At 42.2% G+C, this 19238-nt stretch overlaps 1 protein-coding gene across 1 annotated transcript in view; it reads right to left on the bottom strand.

Moving 5' to 3' along the window:
• The window catches only part of ACPP (acid phosphatase, prostate), a 43814-nt gene that overhangs the window by 9543 nt on the left and 15033 nt on the right, over nt 1-19238 (bottom strand). Inside the window, 6 exon segments of the mRNA XM_006083701.3 lie at nt 2907-3076; nt 4982-5085; nt 7603-7685; nt 11946-12078; nt 13702-13794; nt 15461-15559. Coding sequence (XP_006083763.1) covers nt 2907-3076; nt 4982-5085; nt 7603-7685; nt 11946-12078; nt 13702-13794; nt 15461-15559 — 682 coding nt within the window.

The following is a 19238-nucleotide window of genomic DNA, read 5'->3' as shown; positions in this document are numbered from 1 at the left end:
ATTAAGGAGCCATTCAACCCCTACACTCTTTGGTGCTTCACCTTGCTCTCCAGTGTCTCGTCAAAGCAAGTGACCACCAGCCCAACGGACACTCCCAGTCCCAGAAATTTCCTAACACAGACACAATCTGTCTTTCTGAAATGTTTCCCTGCTGCCCTTACCACCACTGTTTGAGGCCCTATAGAACAAATGCAAACCTTTTTTACTTAAAGAAGTTCAAATATTAAATTCACTTTGTTGGAGACCACCTCATGTCATAGACTCTTAACAAGCTTTCTATGTGCTAAAACCAGTTGTGTGCTGGTAACTGGATCTCATAAAACAAAAATAAAAAAACCAATAACACACTGATCTGTGGCATATGCTGATTTCTGTGGTGAAAATGCTCCAGCTGTGACACCATGACCAACTTCAAACCACCAAAATGAAGTCGTTGAATCATAGTTGGGGAGCAATGCACACGCTCCTCTCTTGATCTGCTTGAACACACCAGTCCCTGAGTTTTCTTCTTCTTAACATATTTTGCTGCTTAATTATATTTCATCCTATGTGGATCTTGAATTGTTGATAGTGGCGTTTTGAGGAAAATATTTACAAACATACTACAGGTAGATTTGATAAGAGTTGACAGATTAGCTGTGGAGGATGAAGGAGAGGGTGGGGTCAAAAAACACTCCCAGGTTACTTGGTATTGCTGCCAGTCAAGATGGATTCTAAGAGTAGGTTCAGGGAGGAAAGGTAACTACTGCATACACTCACTGAGCGAATGTTCATTGAGCACCAATCCATGCCAGGCATAGGCACTTCTAGGTGCCCAGGGCAGATATAGCAGAGAGCAAAATAGAATCCTGGGTATTGTGGCGATGACATTTTATTTCTTTAGAATTGGCCCCTTAGGAATCTTCTGGGGAGTAACTCCCCTATCCATTCCAGCTTCCAGCCACTAGGACATTTGATATATGCCTTTCAAGTACCTTGTACCACCTTATTAGAAACCCCCATCCACACTGATTTCAGATGGGTCAGTTGTCACTTCCTGCAAGAAGCCTCCCTGACATTCCTTACTACCTCCCTCCCTCGAAATCCAGGTAGCTCTTGTTCCCATAGCAACCCTTGTAGTCATAAGACATAAACTCTAGTTATTCTGTGTAATAAGTATCTCTTTAATTCCTACTACATCATAAATTGCCCAAGGATGTTTTCTTAGCAAGTTTTATCCTAAATAGATCAATGCAGACCATCCATCAGCTTCGCCTTTATCTGAAGTAAAAAGTCCAAACTAAATACATTTTCAATGAATAATGTTAATGTAAGCCAGTCAAATAATTTTACTTTATATATTTTTCCTCCTGTTACATTAAAATAAAGCCACAAAACAAAAAATGTCCCTAAAATCTGTCCTTCGGGAATTTTATTATAATTAAACACACACTTTTCATCATCCATTATCAAAATGTAATGGTTATTGAACTTCCTAACAACGACTTTATTCACTATTTTACACTTAGCTCACTTCTGGAGGAAAGTTACATGCATGGAGGAGAAAGAATAATTAGATGATATCCCCAAGGCCACATATTTACTTGGGAAAGAAATCATGCAAATAAGTATGTGAATCAATATCTTGTGTCAGTCATCCCATGGCCAACTGGGAGGGGAACGGCCTAGCTCTAGACTCTGGCGCCCAGTAGAAACCATCTCTAGAAACCATTTCATCTTTAGCAGTAAGCATGGCATAGCACGCTGTTCTCTAGATGCATTGCATCTACCACGTGGCAAATCTACAGGACTCCAAAGTGTCATCATTTGAACATGATTTCTTCTTATATAAGTGAGTAGTTTCAGCAGGACCTGTGGGTGCTTAGGTTTTTTGCAGAAACCAGGACCAAAGCCTTACACATCGCTTTTGTCATCAGAACAGGTATCACAGCCACACTTTCAATATTCCAATAAGCTTAGATCTTGGAGGCATTCAGGACATTCTGAAATTTCTAATTTTGTTCCAGTTTGAAACTGCGTCATCATACTTCCTCTCTTATATCAACTCCACATGCATCATGTCTTACCTTGGAGCTTCGAGAGCAACTCCACTCTGCAGGGCTCTCATCTCGATGTGCTGGGCCTGAGTATCTTGTTCTCATCAAATTACTTATTTGCTATGATATATATATACATATACATATGCATTATGTACAGCAAAGTTTGGTGGCAAGATTGCTTTTGGTTTCATCAAAAGTAACATGAATTTTCCCGTGCCAAAGGATACAAAGAGTATTTATTTTTCAGCTCTGCCACCCAATACGTTTTTACAGAAACATTGAAGGATAGGATCAGTTTCCTGGTGTAGATTACTTCTCCAGATCTCTCTACTGTAGCTCATTTCTTTGCTTCTTGTGAGAAGGCTGGAAGTAATGGGTAAGTTGGTTCTTTGCCCATTAGCCTAGGATTAAAGTCTTCCCGTCTTTGCTGTCACCGAGATTTGTTTGAAACCTTTTCCACTTCAGACACTTAAAGAACAGCCTCATTTAATTCTGCTTAAATAAAATCTTGAAATCTTTAAACAACAAAAGGTCCTATGTGGTCAATCATGTAGCTCATGGGAGCTCCAGGAATTTTGATCGAAGTCTTATCTCTGGTTATATGTAGGCATTGATGCCCTTTTATATTAACACTGAGATAAATCAAGTCAAGGTTTATGGCAAGTGGGGGCAAGGGCAGGTAGAGAGGTAGGAGTTGCCTGAAATTGGGGTCCCTGAAACATATGATTATCACCAAAAACCTGTTTCTTTTAAATCTGGGGGATAATGGTCATGTTATATTCTCAAAGCACCGTCCACCCTAAGGAAGGGCATTCTGCCCTTTCTGCAGGGCTCTGCGTGCACCCTAATCCCCAATGTCCTTAGTACCTTGATGTTTGCTCGTGATTCTACACTCCGTGGACCAGTCTTCGGGGATCACAGGGGCAACCAGCTCAGCAAACTTCGTCAGTGGGCAGCTGGGGGTGCAGCCTGGCAGCGTGAGGGGATATGGCTCATGGTGAGTCTCATTCCGATAGTACATCTCCACGAAGTACTCCCTGGTGGAGGAAGGTAGAGGAGAGAGCTCTGTTAGTTTTGTATTGTTGAACTGCCATGAATTTCTTTCTACTTAGCCTGTAACCCACCAACTGAGGGACTAGTAGAAAAATGTATGGGAATAGGTAGATTTTAACTAATTTAGGGGTAAGAATGGGAAGATAGTGGAGGTGGGCCAGATCAAGAGGGTGGAAATGGGGAGAGGGGGTTGGTTTGTTAGATGACCAGGGGCATAGGAGGTGGAGAACAGAATACTTGATCAGAGAAGAAGCTGAAAGGCCGTGGTTGGAGGAGTTGGGGGTGATTTGATGAGCCTTTGAGTAAGTATTGGGGTGGGATATAGGGGTTCCTTTCTCCTATTTTTTTTCTCCTATGCTTCTCATTTGCTCCTTCCTTTTCCCTCTTTTCATCCCTCAGTATTTTTCAGTCTTTCCTCTGAATGAATGAATCCATCTCCCCTCTCCTTAACCAGGTCATAAACATGGAACTGAATAATACATAACATATGTGTTTGAACACAGCAAAGACTTTATCAAAATTATACCTCAGAAAGACAAAGTGAGGATTTATATTCAAATCCTTACATTCTCTCATATTAAAGAGGATTCTCTCCATATTTGTTTTCAAAAAACAGTGTACTTTTTGGGGAAGGTGCATTGTCCTAAACCAATCTCAGTAGAGCTAGTATGAAGTGCTTGTGAAAGTCATTTGCCAAAGAGGCCGGAGAGAAATTCAAATAGGATTTAGTGATTTCTTTTTTCTTTGGGAGCAGGGTATAATAACCTCACAATTGCACATTTGGATGTTGTTATAAACAAGCCTTTAAACATTACTTTAAAAAGCCATATAAACAAATATGTAATCACTTATAAGTTTTTAAAAACGTCCCTAATATTATGGGAATGAGTACTTTTATTGGGGACAACTTTTCCAGTGACAGCATTTTTATCTGAAGATGATATGGCAGTCCTGTTCGGTTTGACTCAGTTGCTTGAGCTTCGTCCCGTGCAACGAAAGGTCACTGGTTCAATTCCTAGTTGGGGCAAATGCCCAGTTATTGGGTCCAGTCCCCATCAGAATACATACAGGAGGCAGCCAATCAATACTTTCCTCTCTCTATCCCTCTCTTTTCCTTTCTCTAAAATCAATAAAAACATATTTAAAAAATAGTTTTTAAAAAAAGATGATATGGCAAAGATGACCCAAAGTCATTCAACATTTGTGATTCTCTTTCCATAGAACGGAGTTAAAGCTGAGGAGTGACTACATTTCCCAGACCCCCTTGCACCTCAGTTGGACCAAGTGACTAATTTTAGCCAGTAGAATATAAGTAGAAGTGATAGGTTCCCCTTCTGGCTGAGGTGGTTCATAAGCAGGTTGCTTTCTCCACCCTCTTGATCCTTTCTGCAAGCTGCCTGCAGATGAGCCCAGCACTCTTAAAAACTGTAGGTCCAAAAGATGGAACCCTGGGTCCCTGAATCACCCTGTGGCTCCTACTGACTAGGAACATCTACATTGAACTGTCAGATGAATGATTGAGAAATAAATCTCCATTGAATTAAGTAAGCCTCTGAGAATTCAAGGTTCATTTCTACAGCAGCCAAAATTACTCTCATTAGTTAATATAGCTGGTAAACAGTTTTAGGGGATTCACAATTGGCTCTAGTGGTGAAGACAAGTTAAGATGCATACAGAAGTTTGGATATAATTGTTTGATAAAATGTGCATGGCTCACAATATTTTTAACTTAGTGAATTATTTAATGTAGTATATGATTTTTAAGTTTATGTACCTAACTGAAAATTAAATATCTTAAGAATACAGTTAATCTAACAATATAAATAATAATTAAAAAAACTTCAGGTCCAATGATATTAATTTTGAAAAGCACCTCTTTAGACACTTACCCCTTCTCAAGGTACAATTCCATTAAGTGGCAGGAAGCATAGGGAGGAAGGATTCCATTGAAAACATCTAGCGCCATCTGTAGGCCACTTACAGTAGTGTCATGCTGCAGAGATTGGAAATAAATCACTTTTTAATCTTTACCTCGGTTTCAGATTTATATTCAATAGGTATATATTCAGCATTTGTAAAGCACCATGATGGTTTGTGATTCAATTAAATTCCCCATGCCCCTAGTGACTTTAGAAGTAGAGAGGAGAAGAACTAATTTTGGTTGAGCATCTGCTGTGTGCTAGGCAGTCAGATTTGCATACACATCACTACGTCCAATTAAAAGATGAAGAAACAGACCCAAGAAAAATTAAGTAGCTCACTTACTGTCACATAATCCCCCAAAGAAAGGAAGTACATTTAAGCCAAGTCTTCTGATTTTTCCCCCATGCCTTTTCCCAGAGGCATCTCTCTTTTAGCTTGTGTCATTTTCATTAAAATTTTAAAATACTTTGGAACATATTAATGCTAGATTATTTTTGTGTATAGAATGATCTGGGGTTTTAAAATTGGAGAGGAATATATGAGGTCATAAATGTTTAAGGAGAACAAAATATAAGGAAGTAGAGTGTATAGCTTAAAAATAATTGTTCAGCCCAGCCAGCATGGCTTAATGGTTGAGCGTCAACCTATGAACCAGGAGGTCATGGTTAGATTCCTAGTGAGGGCACATGCCTGGGTTGTGGGCTTGATTCCCAGTGTGGGGTGTGTCAGAGGCAGCTGATCAATGATTCTCTCTCATCATTGATTTTTATATCTTTCTTTTTCTCTCCCTCCATCTCAGAGAACAATAAAAAGATATATTTTAAAAAATAATTGTTCTGCCCTAGTTGGTTTGGCTCAATGGATAGAGTGTTGGCCTGCAGACTGAAGGGTCTCAGGTTCAATTCTGGCCAAGGGCACATGCCTGTGTTACGGGCTCGATCCCAGTAGGGGCCGTGCAGGAGGCAGCTAATCAGTGATTCTCATTATTGATGTTTCTGTCACTCTCTCCCTCTCCCTTCCTCTCTAAAATCAATAAAATATATTTTTTAAAAAAGATAAAAAAATTGTTCAATGTTTATCCCAGAATGGCTGAGAGGCATAGGGGACTGGTTTTGTCACTGATTAGCTATCTAATTCTATGAAATCTTCAACTTCCATATCTGCCAAGTGGGTATAACATTTGTTTGCCTAAGCTATATTGCAGTGTAGACATATTCAAAAAGGGGTTAGAACTGGTTTACTAGAGAAAGAAATGGATTATAGATATGTGATGTCCCAGAAATCACACAAGTTAGGACTGGAAACCAGATTAAAAGCTAGGGAAACTTGTGCAACTGACTTTCCAGGCCTGCCTCTCTCCAGGGAGCACTACAGAGCACTTTCTCTGGTCTATGCCATCTAGAACCCCTGATGATAAGCAGAGTTCCCTGTATCTTCAATCACCTCTTCCATCTGTGTGCAGAATGAAAGCGTGGCTTTCTCTAGCCACACCACATTTGCAAGATCCTCTGTCATGGAGACGGTGGGTGGAAGACTGAGTCAGCATACTGTGTCCAGTTTCCCTGCTCGTCCCAGACTCCATGGATGGGCATTTCAGGGCATAGTCCCTGCAAACTCCCCTCCACCTGTGTCTCTTCCACCTGTGTCTCTTCCCCTGTCTCTCCTGCTCCAAGGAGGAAGTCTTCTCCCAGATCTCTCTCTTTTCTTTCTGTACCCAAATGCAGCTCTCACTTCAAGTTTCAACTCTTTCCCTTTCCCTCTTCTACCTGTCCATTTACCATCTGGAGTTTTCAACTTGGATGCCCCACCCCCTGGAATTTCAAACCCAGTTGTCTAATTGGTACATTCATCTGGCCTAAGACTACTTCTGTTAATGGTTCCATCTTCCTCCCAGTTATCGAGGTTTGAAACATTGCCTTTTCCTTCCACATCATTGCCTTCCACCCACATTCCAGTCCATCACCAAGTCCTGCACTCAGCTTCTCCTCTCCTGTTGATGCCCTGGTTTGGAAAAGTGAGTGCTTGTCTTCGAGGCACCAAAGCACTGGCTTGATGGCATTTCTATACTGTTCTGTATGGTGTTTCTGTATAGACTCATGTGGTCAGTGTTAGATGGCAAATTCCTCAAATGCCAGAATTATGTATTTAATTTTAAAAGCTTTGAACAGGTGTTTACCACCTACTGGGTAATAAGGAAGTGATGATCAAGATAAGGCCCTGCCCTGGCTGGTGTTATAGATGTGTGACGTCCCAGAATCACACCAGTTAGAACTGGAAACCAGATTAGAAACTAAGGGAAACCTGTGCAACTGACTTTTCAGTTGGTTGGGGCATGGTCCTGTGCACTGAATGGTTGTCCCTTTGCTCCCTGATCAGGGCACATGCCTGGATTGTGGGTTTGATCCCCAGTTAGGGGGTGTGCAGGAGGCAGCTGGATGTTTCACTCTCACATGGATGTTTCTCTCTCCCTCTCCTTTCCTCTCTCTCTAAAAAGCAATAAAAAATATTTTTTAAAAAATGAGGGCCCCACCTTCAAGAGATGACACACCTGAACAAGTGGAGGTTGAGTGGAGACAAAAATACTTACTGCAGAATACATGATAAGTTTTCTGTGGTTCCATGGTTGAGTTGCTGTCTTCATATGATTGAGGATTTCACCGACCAGGACACCTAAAAGAAGATAGAGCAACTGTGGAGCTGGACCAAACATGGGCTTCTATTTTAGTTAATAAGCTTTCAGTTAATTCATACTTAGTGATTCTCTCTGTCATGATTCTCAAGACTTAAGAAGAGAGGAAAAGAACTCATTTCGGTTGAGCATCTGCCGTGGGCTAGCCATGTGATTTACGTGCATTATTTTACTGAATTCTGACTTGTGCAATTGACTGTGTAAGTTAGGAGGCTGAGCAACGTGGAAGGTATTTCAGACGGCTTTTTCCCAGACAGTTGTTAGCCAATGCTCCCCTCCAGGGCAGTCCCGAAGTGACCACATGGTGTGTACTTCTCTGTCTTCGCCTCTCTTGCTTCCACTCTCTGGCAGTCAGGCCTGTTGGAGACCATGGGAGAAAGCAGTTCTCTGGTCGTCTGTCCAGTTCATGGACTGATTCCTGCGGACCATTTCTGTAGGTTTCCTGGGTGTCACTATTAGGGGGGCATGCAGCATCTTTAGCTTCATGTGTCTTCATAGCTGAGAGATTCTGCCCTTCATATCTGGTAGTTGTGGCTCCCGCGGTGGTGAAAGGCGATGCACAACTCGGTCTCCATCCTGTTTTCAGACGCTGAAGGCTGAGGGTCCCTTGTGGTGCCAGGTGCTGTTTGGGGAGCATGTTGCCTCAGGGATTCCGCCATCATCACCTGAAGACCCTTGTGTCTCTGTTGGTGGTCTCTCTACTCTATTACACATGTGCTCGCTTGTCTTAAGAATGAGCAGTTTTTGCTTTTTTTTTTTTTGGAATGAGCAGGACATTGATGTTAATAGACACATACTGAGCAGCTTCAATGGGCCAGATGCTTTGCTAGGTGAATCACACATTTCCTGTCCTCAGAAAGCTCATAAAATAGTCAGAAGATACTTTATTGGTCTGTATACCAATAAGCACAATAAAGGATAATTATGGGATGGGGGGAGGTGACCTGCTTTCTGTAGATGCTGGGACTTTTTTGATTAAAAATGGAAGAAGCTGGCCAGGCCAGTGTGGCTGAACATTGACCCAGGGTCGATTCTGGCCAGGGCACAGGCCCACATTTCGGGCTTGATCCCTAGTGGGGGGCGTGCAAGAGGCAGCCAATCAATGATTCTCTCTTACCACAGATGTCTCTATTTCTCTCCCTCTCTCCCTTCCTCTCTCTGAAATCAATAAAAACATATTTAAAAAATCAAAAACAAAAACAAAATGGAAGCAGCTGGATACTACATCTCCAACAGGCCTACATCTTTCTGTCCCAGGGAAGGTTGCCTTCAGGGAGCCCTTAAGAACTTCAGTTTGATCTTCATGCCACCTCAGTACTAAACTCTGAAGCCAAGTTTCTGTGAGTCATGACAGCCATCTTCTATCAACTTGTCCCTTGTTAGCAGGTGCCTTTGCAGCAGGCTTCAGCGCTGATAATGGAATGCTATTAGCTCTTGGCCGGGAGTGATTGTACACCTGGTCTTCGGAGAAACTAGGGGGAACTATCACAAATATCCCCAGGTTCTGGTATCTAGTAATGATGTCTTATAGGAGGGGAAACAGACTCAGGGAGGTCCAGAGACCTGTCCAAGATTACACAACTCTGAGCAGACAGGCTGAGCTTCTCTGAACCCAGCATGTCCTACTTCACAACCCTTGCTCTTAGTCATTAGACCATGCTGCAATATAAGCTAGCTGCTGAGTTCCCCATTGCGTCATTTATTGAATCTGCATAAACTAGACAAAATGCCATTGGTTGAAAGACATAAACGCCACTTCCCTCACTCTTGGGCCACAGCACGGACTGGCACACTTTTTTTCTGAAAAGGGCCAGACAGTAGATGTTTTAGGCCTTGTGGGCCATAGGGTCTGTCGCAGCTGTTCACTCTTGGGTGGAAGCACAAAGGCAGCCATAGGCATGACCGGAGAACGAGTGTGGCTGGGTTTCAATAACATTTTATTTACCAAAAAATAGTCAGTGGGCTGGATTTGGACTACAGGGTGTGGTTTGCCAACCCCTGATCTAGAGCACACAGAGATTTCCATCAATATGAGTATGACCAGCCATATATTTCTAAGCGAACTGTAAGGATTTTCTTGGTGTGTGTGTGTGTGTGTGTGTGTGTGTGTGTGTGTGTGTAGCAGGTGAGTTGAGGGCGTATATTACCCACCAGTGTCACCCCAGAAACCAACTGATAGGACACAAAGTTTTGGAAGAGGTCCGAAGCTGCTGCTCAACGTCCTGATGTTCCCATGTGACTCTGTCACCCAGACAACACCTGTTTTCTCTGCAGGGTGGCGTCCAGTCACTTCATCATTCAACAAGCACTCAGCTGACAAGTCTCCCTTGCCTAGCCAGATCAGAACAATAGGCTGAGCTAGTGTTTTGGCAGGTATCACTCAGGAAACAATTTCCTGGCTTATCAACAGCACCGGACTTCCTCCAGAAAATGCAGATTCTGATTCAGCTGGTTTGAGGTAGGGCCTGAGGTTTTGCATTGCTAGCCCCATGATAGGTGATGTTGCTGGTCCTTGAACTGCATTTTCAGTGGCAAGGGGCTGAACTCCTGAGCCCATGACTAGGTTGGAAGAAAGAAATCAAGAGTCCTGCCTCCACCATCTAATGGGACTTGGTATTAAGTCATAATGCTGGCACCTGGGGGCCCATGTATGAGGCCTGGTGCTTATATAGCCAATGAGGCCCAACTTTCACCCTCTGCATCATTTCATTATTTAGTGCATAGGATGAAGCTGTTTCCTGGGCTCTGTCCTTTACACACAGTCTGTATCCTACCTGCTAATTTCCTCCAATATACCAGATCCTATCAAAGACTCATCTCTGGATGCTCTCCCTTCCCAAAAGGCTGGATCTTGCTGCCCATACCCTTAGCATGGAGTAAGAACTTGTATATTTCTACCATGTCTGCCTCTGTGCCATGCAATCAAGACTTCTGTGACAGTAGGCCTGCAACTTCCTCACATCACTAATGACCACTGTCCCAAGCATTTGCCACAAGCTACTTTGTACGCCTCATATGGAGTACATGCCTCATTAGCTGCTCTTCTGGTTATAGCTTCCATCACTCTTTTTTGGTAGCTACAATTGACTCCTCTTCTGGCTGGCGATTTGCATTCTTTCTCTAGCTATGCAGTCCCAAGCGAACTTCCTCCCAGTGTGGTCCAACCACCAGGATGCTTTGCTTCTCTGTATTCTTCTGGGATTCTGCTGAACTTGTCCTGACCCCATGAAAATAGAGTCTGGCCATGGATGGAGTCCTGCTGTGATTGTACTGTTTTCCTCAAACTGTGTAGAGTATGTGACTTGAACCGTCTCCTATGGCGTAGGATTGCTTCATTGTTATGTCAGCCTGACATCATGGACCTTCTCTTGCTCTTCTTCCTTAGTTTTAATGTCTATATTAACAACACCTGAACCTGACACACCCTTTGGTGTCTTGGACCTCCTACCTGATGCCCTCAGAAGCCTCAGTGTCTATCTCCATCCTGCCTGGTCCTGGCTTATTTCTTCCACCCACCTGTCCTGGTTATAAGGGCTTGGCATCCTCTTGTCTGGGTTACCTTCATTATGATAAGATGTCTCATGCTACGAAGGGCCATAGCTGAGGAGAAGCATCACTGAGAAATAAACACTTGGTAACACCAATGGAAAAATTTAAGCTGAGTCATAAGCTTGCCAATTGCAATAGGTATTATTCTAAAGGCTATCATCAGTCTGCAAAATATGTTTGATTAACTTTCGAAATAGCTACCGCCAAGGGTTTCGGGAAAACAGGCCACTTTTGTCATACCCCCCACTTGAAAAATTCATCCTCTAGGCCACTGGACACATTGATTTTCACGGGGCTCAGATACAAAATCCTTGATTCTTTGATCTGAAGAGGATGAAAAGTATCATTTAGCTTTAGCCCAAAGCCTTCATTTTCCAGATGGGAGAACTAAGGCCCAGAGTAGGTAATACTAAGAATTATACTAACGCATAACATTTATCCTCAGCATATTATGTACCAGGTAGTGTTTGTCCTAAGCCTTTTGAATATTTTCGTGCATTTTAATCTTTATGACCTATGAAGTGGATATCATTATTATCCTGGTTTTGCATCAGGGAAAACTGGTAGGTACAAGAGTGATCAAGTGATTTTTCCAAAGTCGCATGGCTGATTAGTGGTGGAACCAGGACTTAGACCTGTATCATGCAACCACAAATTCAATTTGCTCCTCTCATTTTTAAAAATGTACTTACCCCCCTGTAGTCTAGATTTCTCTTTCTGCTTGTGAATTCCATACAGGGACAGGAGGGACAATTCTGACAATTCTTTCAACTTAGTCATGGTGTCCCTTGTGGCCCAGGAGGGTAACGTGAAATTGTGAACACTCTGCAGGAAAGAAAAAGGGAAGAGAGGTGTATTTTTATTCCTGAGTGCCTTCTTTGTTCTTTCACCCCATAGAACTACTGGGTCCAGCCTTTCGTGTCCTGTGTTTCCTTCTAGGAAAACTTTACTCTGTGATAAATAGTGGCATTGATTTTCAGAAGAAAAAAATCACAGAAACTAATCTGCCCCCTCTTACCAAGTCCATAGCTTTGGGCTTAACTCTGGGTCAAAGGATAATTCGTATTTTTCAGAGTAAGGGTGTGGTAGAGCAAGAATATACCTTATTCTCTTATGAGAGGTTTAGAAATATTTTTATTAACCTTGGGGGAAGACCAAGCCAATAGGGTTAGATGATGTTTCCTTAAAAGCTGAATGGCAGCCTAAAAGGATGGATGGGAAGGTAAGATATTTCTAGAGCCTTCGATAATATACTCCTACTCCCACCAGCTTCCAGTTCACTGCCTCTTGAGGAAAGCCTCCACCTTGCGCACAGTAGGCATTTGGTAAATTGATGACTGAATTATACAGCAGGGCAGGCAGAGATGCTGTGCCAATATTTATTATCTGCCATGAAAGTTAATTAAGCTTGCCTAAATTTCAAAGGCAGGAGAGAAAGAGAGAGAAAGAGAGAGAGAGAGAGAGAGAGAGAGAGAGAGAGAAAGAGAGAGAGAGAGAAGAGAGAGACACCAAAGAAAAGTGAGAAGTGAGGAAACAAGAGAGAAAGAGGTGAAAAAGAACCACACACCATGATCACATTATCGAATAACTCAGATCAAACTGTAATAAGGAAGAAAGAAAAAAATCAAGACCGGAACCAAAATGTGGGCTCTTGTCTCCATTGAAGAGTGTTAATAAATAGACTGACATAGCTTCCGTGAAACAGGTGCTGATGAAAAAGTAAGAATATTGGGAACGTAGCGTGTGCTTGGGAGGGGGGCAAACGGTGTCACCTGTTATTGCGATGGAACTATGAAAGCGATTGCTGCCCCGCAGACACTCACGAGGACCGCAGAATGAGGAGTGGACATGAGTTTTGTCAGACTTTCCCCCCAGGATTCCGTGAACTGGTTGGGAAACCAGGATTGTAGAGTATTCCTTTTGGCCAGCAGGTGGAGCACGTGAGTGAGCAGCATCACGTGTCCTTGAAAAACTCAGTATAGTTAATTTAGCTTCAAAGGTTATTTTGTATGCATTACATGGCAAGGAAGAGATCCTTTCCTGATAAACCATTTTCAATAGTGGCTTAAAGTTGGTTTGCTTGTTTTATATCCAGAAATCAGATTTTTTTTTTTATCTTACTGTACAATAACATTGTGTTTTTCATTAAAATCCATGACAGGAGCCCAACATTTCTGAGTGGCTGAAAAATAAGCGAAAAGGCACAGAAGAAAAGCCATTTTGTTTGCAATTTTCTAAAGGGTGAAAACATAAATAATGGTGAGAAGAAGTTAGGATGTTCTAGTTAATATAAAGAAGGCCTGAATTATGTTTCAATATCAAAGAAAGTATAAGTAATACACCTGCAAAAAAAAAAAAAAAGCAAAAGAAAATGTATTCATCTATTTCAAAGTAGGCATAAATCAAAACCAGATTTCAAGCTCATTTTTAATATATTTTTTCTTTTACCTCACAAAATAAAGGGTCGTAGACTTTACTCCAAATTCCGAAAAGGTCCTTGCCATGGTATCCTGACAATTTTGGCAACGTTTCCATAAAATCCTGAAACACATGGAGAGGGAAAGACATTTCTACACCAGGTTTCACGTCATTGTGGATATTTTGGGCTGGATAACTTCCTGTTGTGGGGGGCTGCCCCACATATTATAGGATGTTTAGTAGTATCCCGGGCCTCTACTGACTAGATTACCCCTGCTGGGAACTGTTCTTCTTCTTTTTTTTTTTTTTAAATATATTTTATTGATTTCAGAGAGGAAAGGAGAGGGGGAGAGAGTAACATTAATGATGAGAGAGAATCATCGACCGGCTGCCTCCTGCACGCCCCCACTGGGGATCGAGCCCGCAACCCAGGCATGTGCCCCTGGCTGGAATCGAACCCAGGACCCCTCAGTCCGCAGGCCGACGCTCTATCCATTGAGCCAAACCAGCTAGGGCGGAACTGTTATTCTTTACAGAAATGTGTGCCAGTATTACTGGCTATAATGCCAACCCAGCCAGAGTGTCTCAGTGGTTGAGCATCGACCCATGAACCAAGAGGTTCAATTACCAGTCAGGGCACATGCCCTGGTTAGGGCTTGATCCCCAGTGGGGGTGTGCAGGAAGCAGCTGATCAATGTTTCTATCTCTTTATCCCTCTCCCTTTCTCTCTCTAAAAAATCAATTAAAACATATCTAATGTTTTTTTTTTTTACAAATACTAATTCATCATTTCTCATTACTGCATTCAAAGTTTGAGCAAAGGCTGGCTTACCGCCACGTGCTCTTGTTTGTCCTGGAAGCAGACTGAAGCGCACTGCATCAAAATTCTTTTTGGAAGTAGGTTACGTATAACTCACTTATAAATCAGTGGCCAAGGTGAGAAGGGAAAGCATGCCCCAGGTCAAAGGACCCCAGGACAACACAGCAGAACCAGGACCTGGTGTCTGGCCGTAAGTGTGAAATTTGGATGAGATGCAAACATTCTCTACATGCTGTATTATTCTTAGATTGCCACTTAATGAGACCAGCACTCAGCTATCTGCTCGATGAAACTGGCAGCAATTTCTGGGAAGCATTTTGGAACATAATTTACCTTTTGCATAGTCTTGAAAAGGGGCATTTCACAAAGTAGAAACATTAAAACACACACACACACACACACACACACACACACAAACCTATCCTTTGTATATAGTAGGCCCAGCCCCTCAGCCTCAAAATAATGCAGATCATCTTAGACTTGCATTTATGCTGATCCAGCCACACACTTTCACCTGGTTCCGCTCAGGGACATGGGTATAAGATTCCAAAGGGACTGGCTTCTTTCTGCCTGTGGTCCCAGCACAGCCATGGGGAAGAGGAAATAATGACTGACCTTCATTAAACAGCCTCACCGATTGCCTACCAGTGGTCGGCAAACTCACTAGTCAACAGAGCCAAATATCAACAGTACAACGACTGAAATTTCTTTTGAGAGCCAAATTTTTTAAACTTAAACTATAGAGGTAGGTACATTGTTATTAACTTAATTAGGGTACTCCTAAGGCTTAGGAAGAGCCACACTCAAGGGGCCAAAGAGCCGCATGTGGCTCGTGAGCCGCAGTTTGCTGACCACTGGCCTAGACCAGCCACTGCAGGCCCGTTCCACCCACACTTTCAAGAAGCTGCAGCTCCGCCCTTGGACTTGGCCCTCATACTCATGCACACATGAAAAGACACCATTTGTAACCTTGTAAGGCTGCAGCCTCTTCTGGAATTCCTCCGATTTCAAAGTCTCCCTCTCTAGTTCTTGAAAACGAGGGCAGTTCTTGAAAGGCAGGAATAGCAACTGAGGACAAAAGAAAAATCATAAAACCTTTGTTAGTCAGAAGAACTTTGCTAAGGAAGCTGCAACCATATTTTAAACATTAGGTGCAAAGAGACATTCATAAGAGATTCAAATGTGTTTTGAGCTGAATGGAAATCCTAAAATTGAGGGGGAAGAGGTAAGGGATCTGCTGGTCTTAAAAGTAGAATATGCACCCAGAACTGGAAATCATTTTTTTTTCCTTTCATGAACTTGCCTACAGAGAATTGTGCTATTGGTAAATATTCACACTTCCTGGTTTTTCCATGTGAAATAATAACCAATCTCTTGCTTCCCTCCTGACTAGGTGCACATGAGTACAGAGAAATGAATTACAGGTTCGGGAAAGAATCTTGAGAGATCAAGTAAACCATTCAACCATTCATTGACTTAATTCTTGCAAATTTGCAGACTGTTGTTAAAATATTAAATCAATAGAAAAATATATTTAAAGACCTATTGTGAGGACAAAGTGACCATGCAAAAATAAGTTTAAACCCAACAAGCGGTTGTAGCTTTAACCATACTCTACAGGTTGGTGACTCCCGCCTTTATTTTGTTGCTCTTGTTTTCCCCTTGTGGCTAGTCCTGAATTTCTAGCCCTTGGTAGATATCACTACTTGGATGGTTCTCTTCTTCCCCAAATGTAACATGTACAAAGCTGAGCTCAACTTCTTCATTTTGAACCGTTTCCTCTTTGCCATCTCTCTACTGTTGCCTAAGGCAAGATGATCATCCTGCTTCATGAGCTCATCCCTTTTGCTTGCTGATTTCAAAATATTTCCAGAAGAGACCCCTTTTCCCGATCTTCCTTGTCCCTTTCCCGTCCGAGCCACCCAAACCTGTGTTTCAACCACTGAGAGCTTCCTGTTGGATAGGTCGGTGTCCACCCTTCCTACCTTCCCATGCCGTCTCCACAAGCAGCCCCACAAATCCTTTTTGTTTGATTTGTGTAAACATGAATCCCTTTACAGCCTCAGTCAGATCATGCCGTCCTGTGCTTTATAATCCTCATTGGCTTTCCATCTTACTTGGAACAAAACCTAAACTCACAGTTGGTCTCTAGTGACTGCTCGGCCCTGCATCCCACTGCCCTCCTCACTCACTCCTCTCCAGCAACACTGTGGCCTGGGACGTCCCTTGGACACACAGGCTTGAGGTCTCTGCAGACTGTTTCCTGCTTGAGACACTCCCCCACTGACTCCCACCCTGGATTTTCTAACCATCCTGCCCAGCCACCACATTGCCTTGTTTTATTTCCCTCAAGGAGCTCATCACCATCTGAAATTATTTTATTTCTTTATTTCTTATCTATATCCTATAAAATATAGACTCGAGGACAACCAGATCTTGACTATCCTGTTCACGCATGTGTCATCAATGCCTGGAACTGGGCCTGGCATATTAATAGCCACTGAGAAAACACTTTTTTATATAAGTTGCTTCCTGTCATTTCTGAGTCTGTGTGTCACTTGTCTTACCTGTCTTTCCTTCCCCTAACGTCTTTGCCATCTAATTTCAAGCCCTCATTTCCTTATTTCTGAATTGCTTCAACCATGTCAGAGGCTCAAGTATCTTTTCCTTCTAAGTCACTGTCAGACAAATGCCTCAAAGCACTACTCATCATCCATGTATGGTATTGAAGAAGGTATACTTTAAAATTTTTTTAATTTTAATTTTTCAATTACAGTTGATATTCTGAAAAAAAAGTATACTTTTATATCTACTGTTTTATGTCAAATTTCATTGCATGGCTTTCAAATTTTTCCATAGTTAGAAATGACATTATTGAGGGAAAAAGCACAAGACTGTTCATTTAAAGGTCTAGGCTTTAATGAATTATTTCACCTTTCTAGACTTGTTTCCTCATCCCACATATTGAAAGAACCAGGCTGAAAATATATAGAACTAGAGACCCAGTGCATGCAATTCGTGCACTGGTAGGGTCACTAGCATCTGCCAGCTGCCGGCCAGGGCCTCCCTCCCTTCCCCCGACCGGCCCCACCCCCTGGTCGAACTCCCAGTCGAGGGGACTATTTGCATACTATGCTTTTATCATATAGGATAATACCTAAACATCTGCCAAAAATTTTGCAGTTTACAAAGTCTTTTCCATTTCTTAACTAACTTATTTTTCTCAAATCCCTAGGAAGGAGTTAGGGGGCGACTGTTGTTCTCAAAATACAGAAAAGGAAACTGAGGTGCTGGGAGGTTACTCATGGTCAAGTGTCTGAAGTAATTGGCTCTCAGACCTAGGTTTTTCCCAACTTTAAATCTAGCCTTCCTTTTATAAGACACTGCCATTCAGCCTCATGATTCCTTCTGGCTATTAAATTTGGATTCTCTGATCTGTACCCAAGACAGCTTCATTCTTTCTAAATATGAACTCGGAACACAGAAGGGCAAGCACTCTGTTTATTCACTCACTGCCTTCTGGCTGCCTTCCTCTCTTTCCTACCCCTCCTCCAAGGTCTGGTTCAAGTTCTCACTCTCTCCACAAAGACCTGAATGACTGACTGACTGCCCTTTGGTAGCTCCACGTACATCTCATTCTCTGACTTCCTTCAGCATGTACAGCTTGTATTTGAAATCACTGCTCACCATCTTGCATTGTATGCTACACATTTCACACGTGAATCTTTTTCATCAAATGGATCCATAAATTAATGAAGAAACCTGGCATCATATTTCTCTACGGCACTTAGCACAGCTCTGGGGATAACTTTGTATTGCTTGATTTCATTAGATTTCTTAGTTGATATTAGAGGACTGTTTTTATCTGAGAGAGCAGGGAGCTGGAAGCCATAGATAGGTAATCTTACTTGTTTCTCTCTTCCTCTCCCTCACTCTCCCCGTTTTTCTCTTCCTCTTCTAAAAGGACCTGTATTCTCTTTACCATTTAATTTAATTACTACCTTTCCGGATTAAGGATTTAACAGCTACCTTGGTCTACCTTGGCTAAATTTAGTGTTGTTGTCCACTCTTTAAGCAGCAAAGGCTGTGTTGAAAGTGACTTTTTTTTCTTTTTGGAAGAATATATTCACAAACTCCTAAGAATACTGATAGTCATAATACCTCACTCCTGATTATGTGATGGAAAGAGGCATAAATAAATAATCCTGACTTTTCAGGAAACAGTAGAAAAATTGTCTGGAATAGATTTACCTAGAGTGAGGTTGACAGGGTTGGGAAAAATTCTTAAGTCACCAGATGTAGCAATTGAATCACATTTCCAGGAGCACTGGCAGGGCCAAGAGGATAGCAACCTACCCCAGAGTTGTCTGGGCTACAGTCAGGGTCCAGTGGTCATGCTGAGCTCATAGAGAGATGAGATGGTCATGCTTTTACTGTGACTGAAGAGGGATTAGAAGGATTCCTTGTCCTAAACCCGTGGTGGGCAAACTGCGGCTCGCGAGCCACATGCGGCTCTTTGGCCCCTTGAGTGTGGCTCTTCCTAAGCCTTAGGAGTACCCTAATTAAGTTAATAACAATGTTCCTACCTATATAGTTTAAGTTTAAAAAATTTGGCTCTCAAAAGAAATTTCAATCGTTGTACTGTTGATATTTGGCTCTGTTGACTAATGAGTTTGCCGACCACTGTCCTAAACTATTTCCTTCATATAGTCTTAGATTCTACACCTGGGAGATGAGTTAGATTTAT

Source organism: Myotis lucifugus, unplaced genomic scaffold (assembly GCF_000147115.1).
Source record: "Myotis lucifugus unplaced genomic scaffold, Myoluc2.0 scaffold_8, whole genome shotgun sequence".
Classification (NCBI taxonomy): Eukaryota; Metazoa; Chordata; class Mammalia; order Chiroptera; family Vespertilionidae; genus Myotis; species Myotis lucifugus.
Note: the sequence above shows the minus strand (reverse complement) of the source record. Positions and strands in the feature narration are given on the sequence as shown.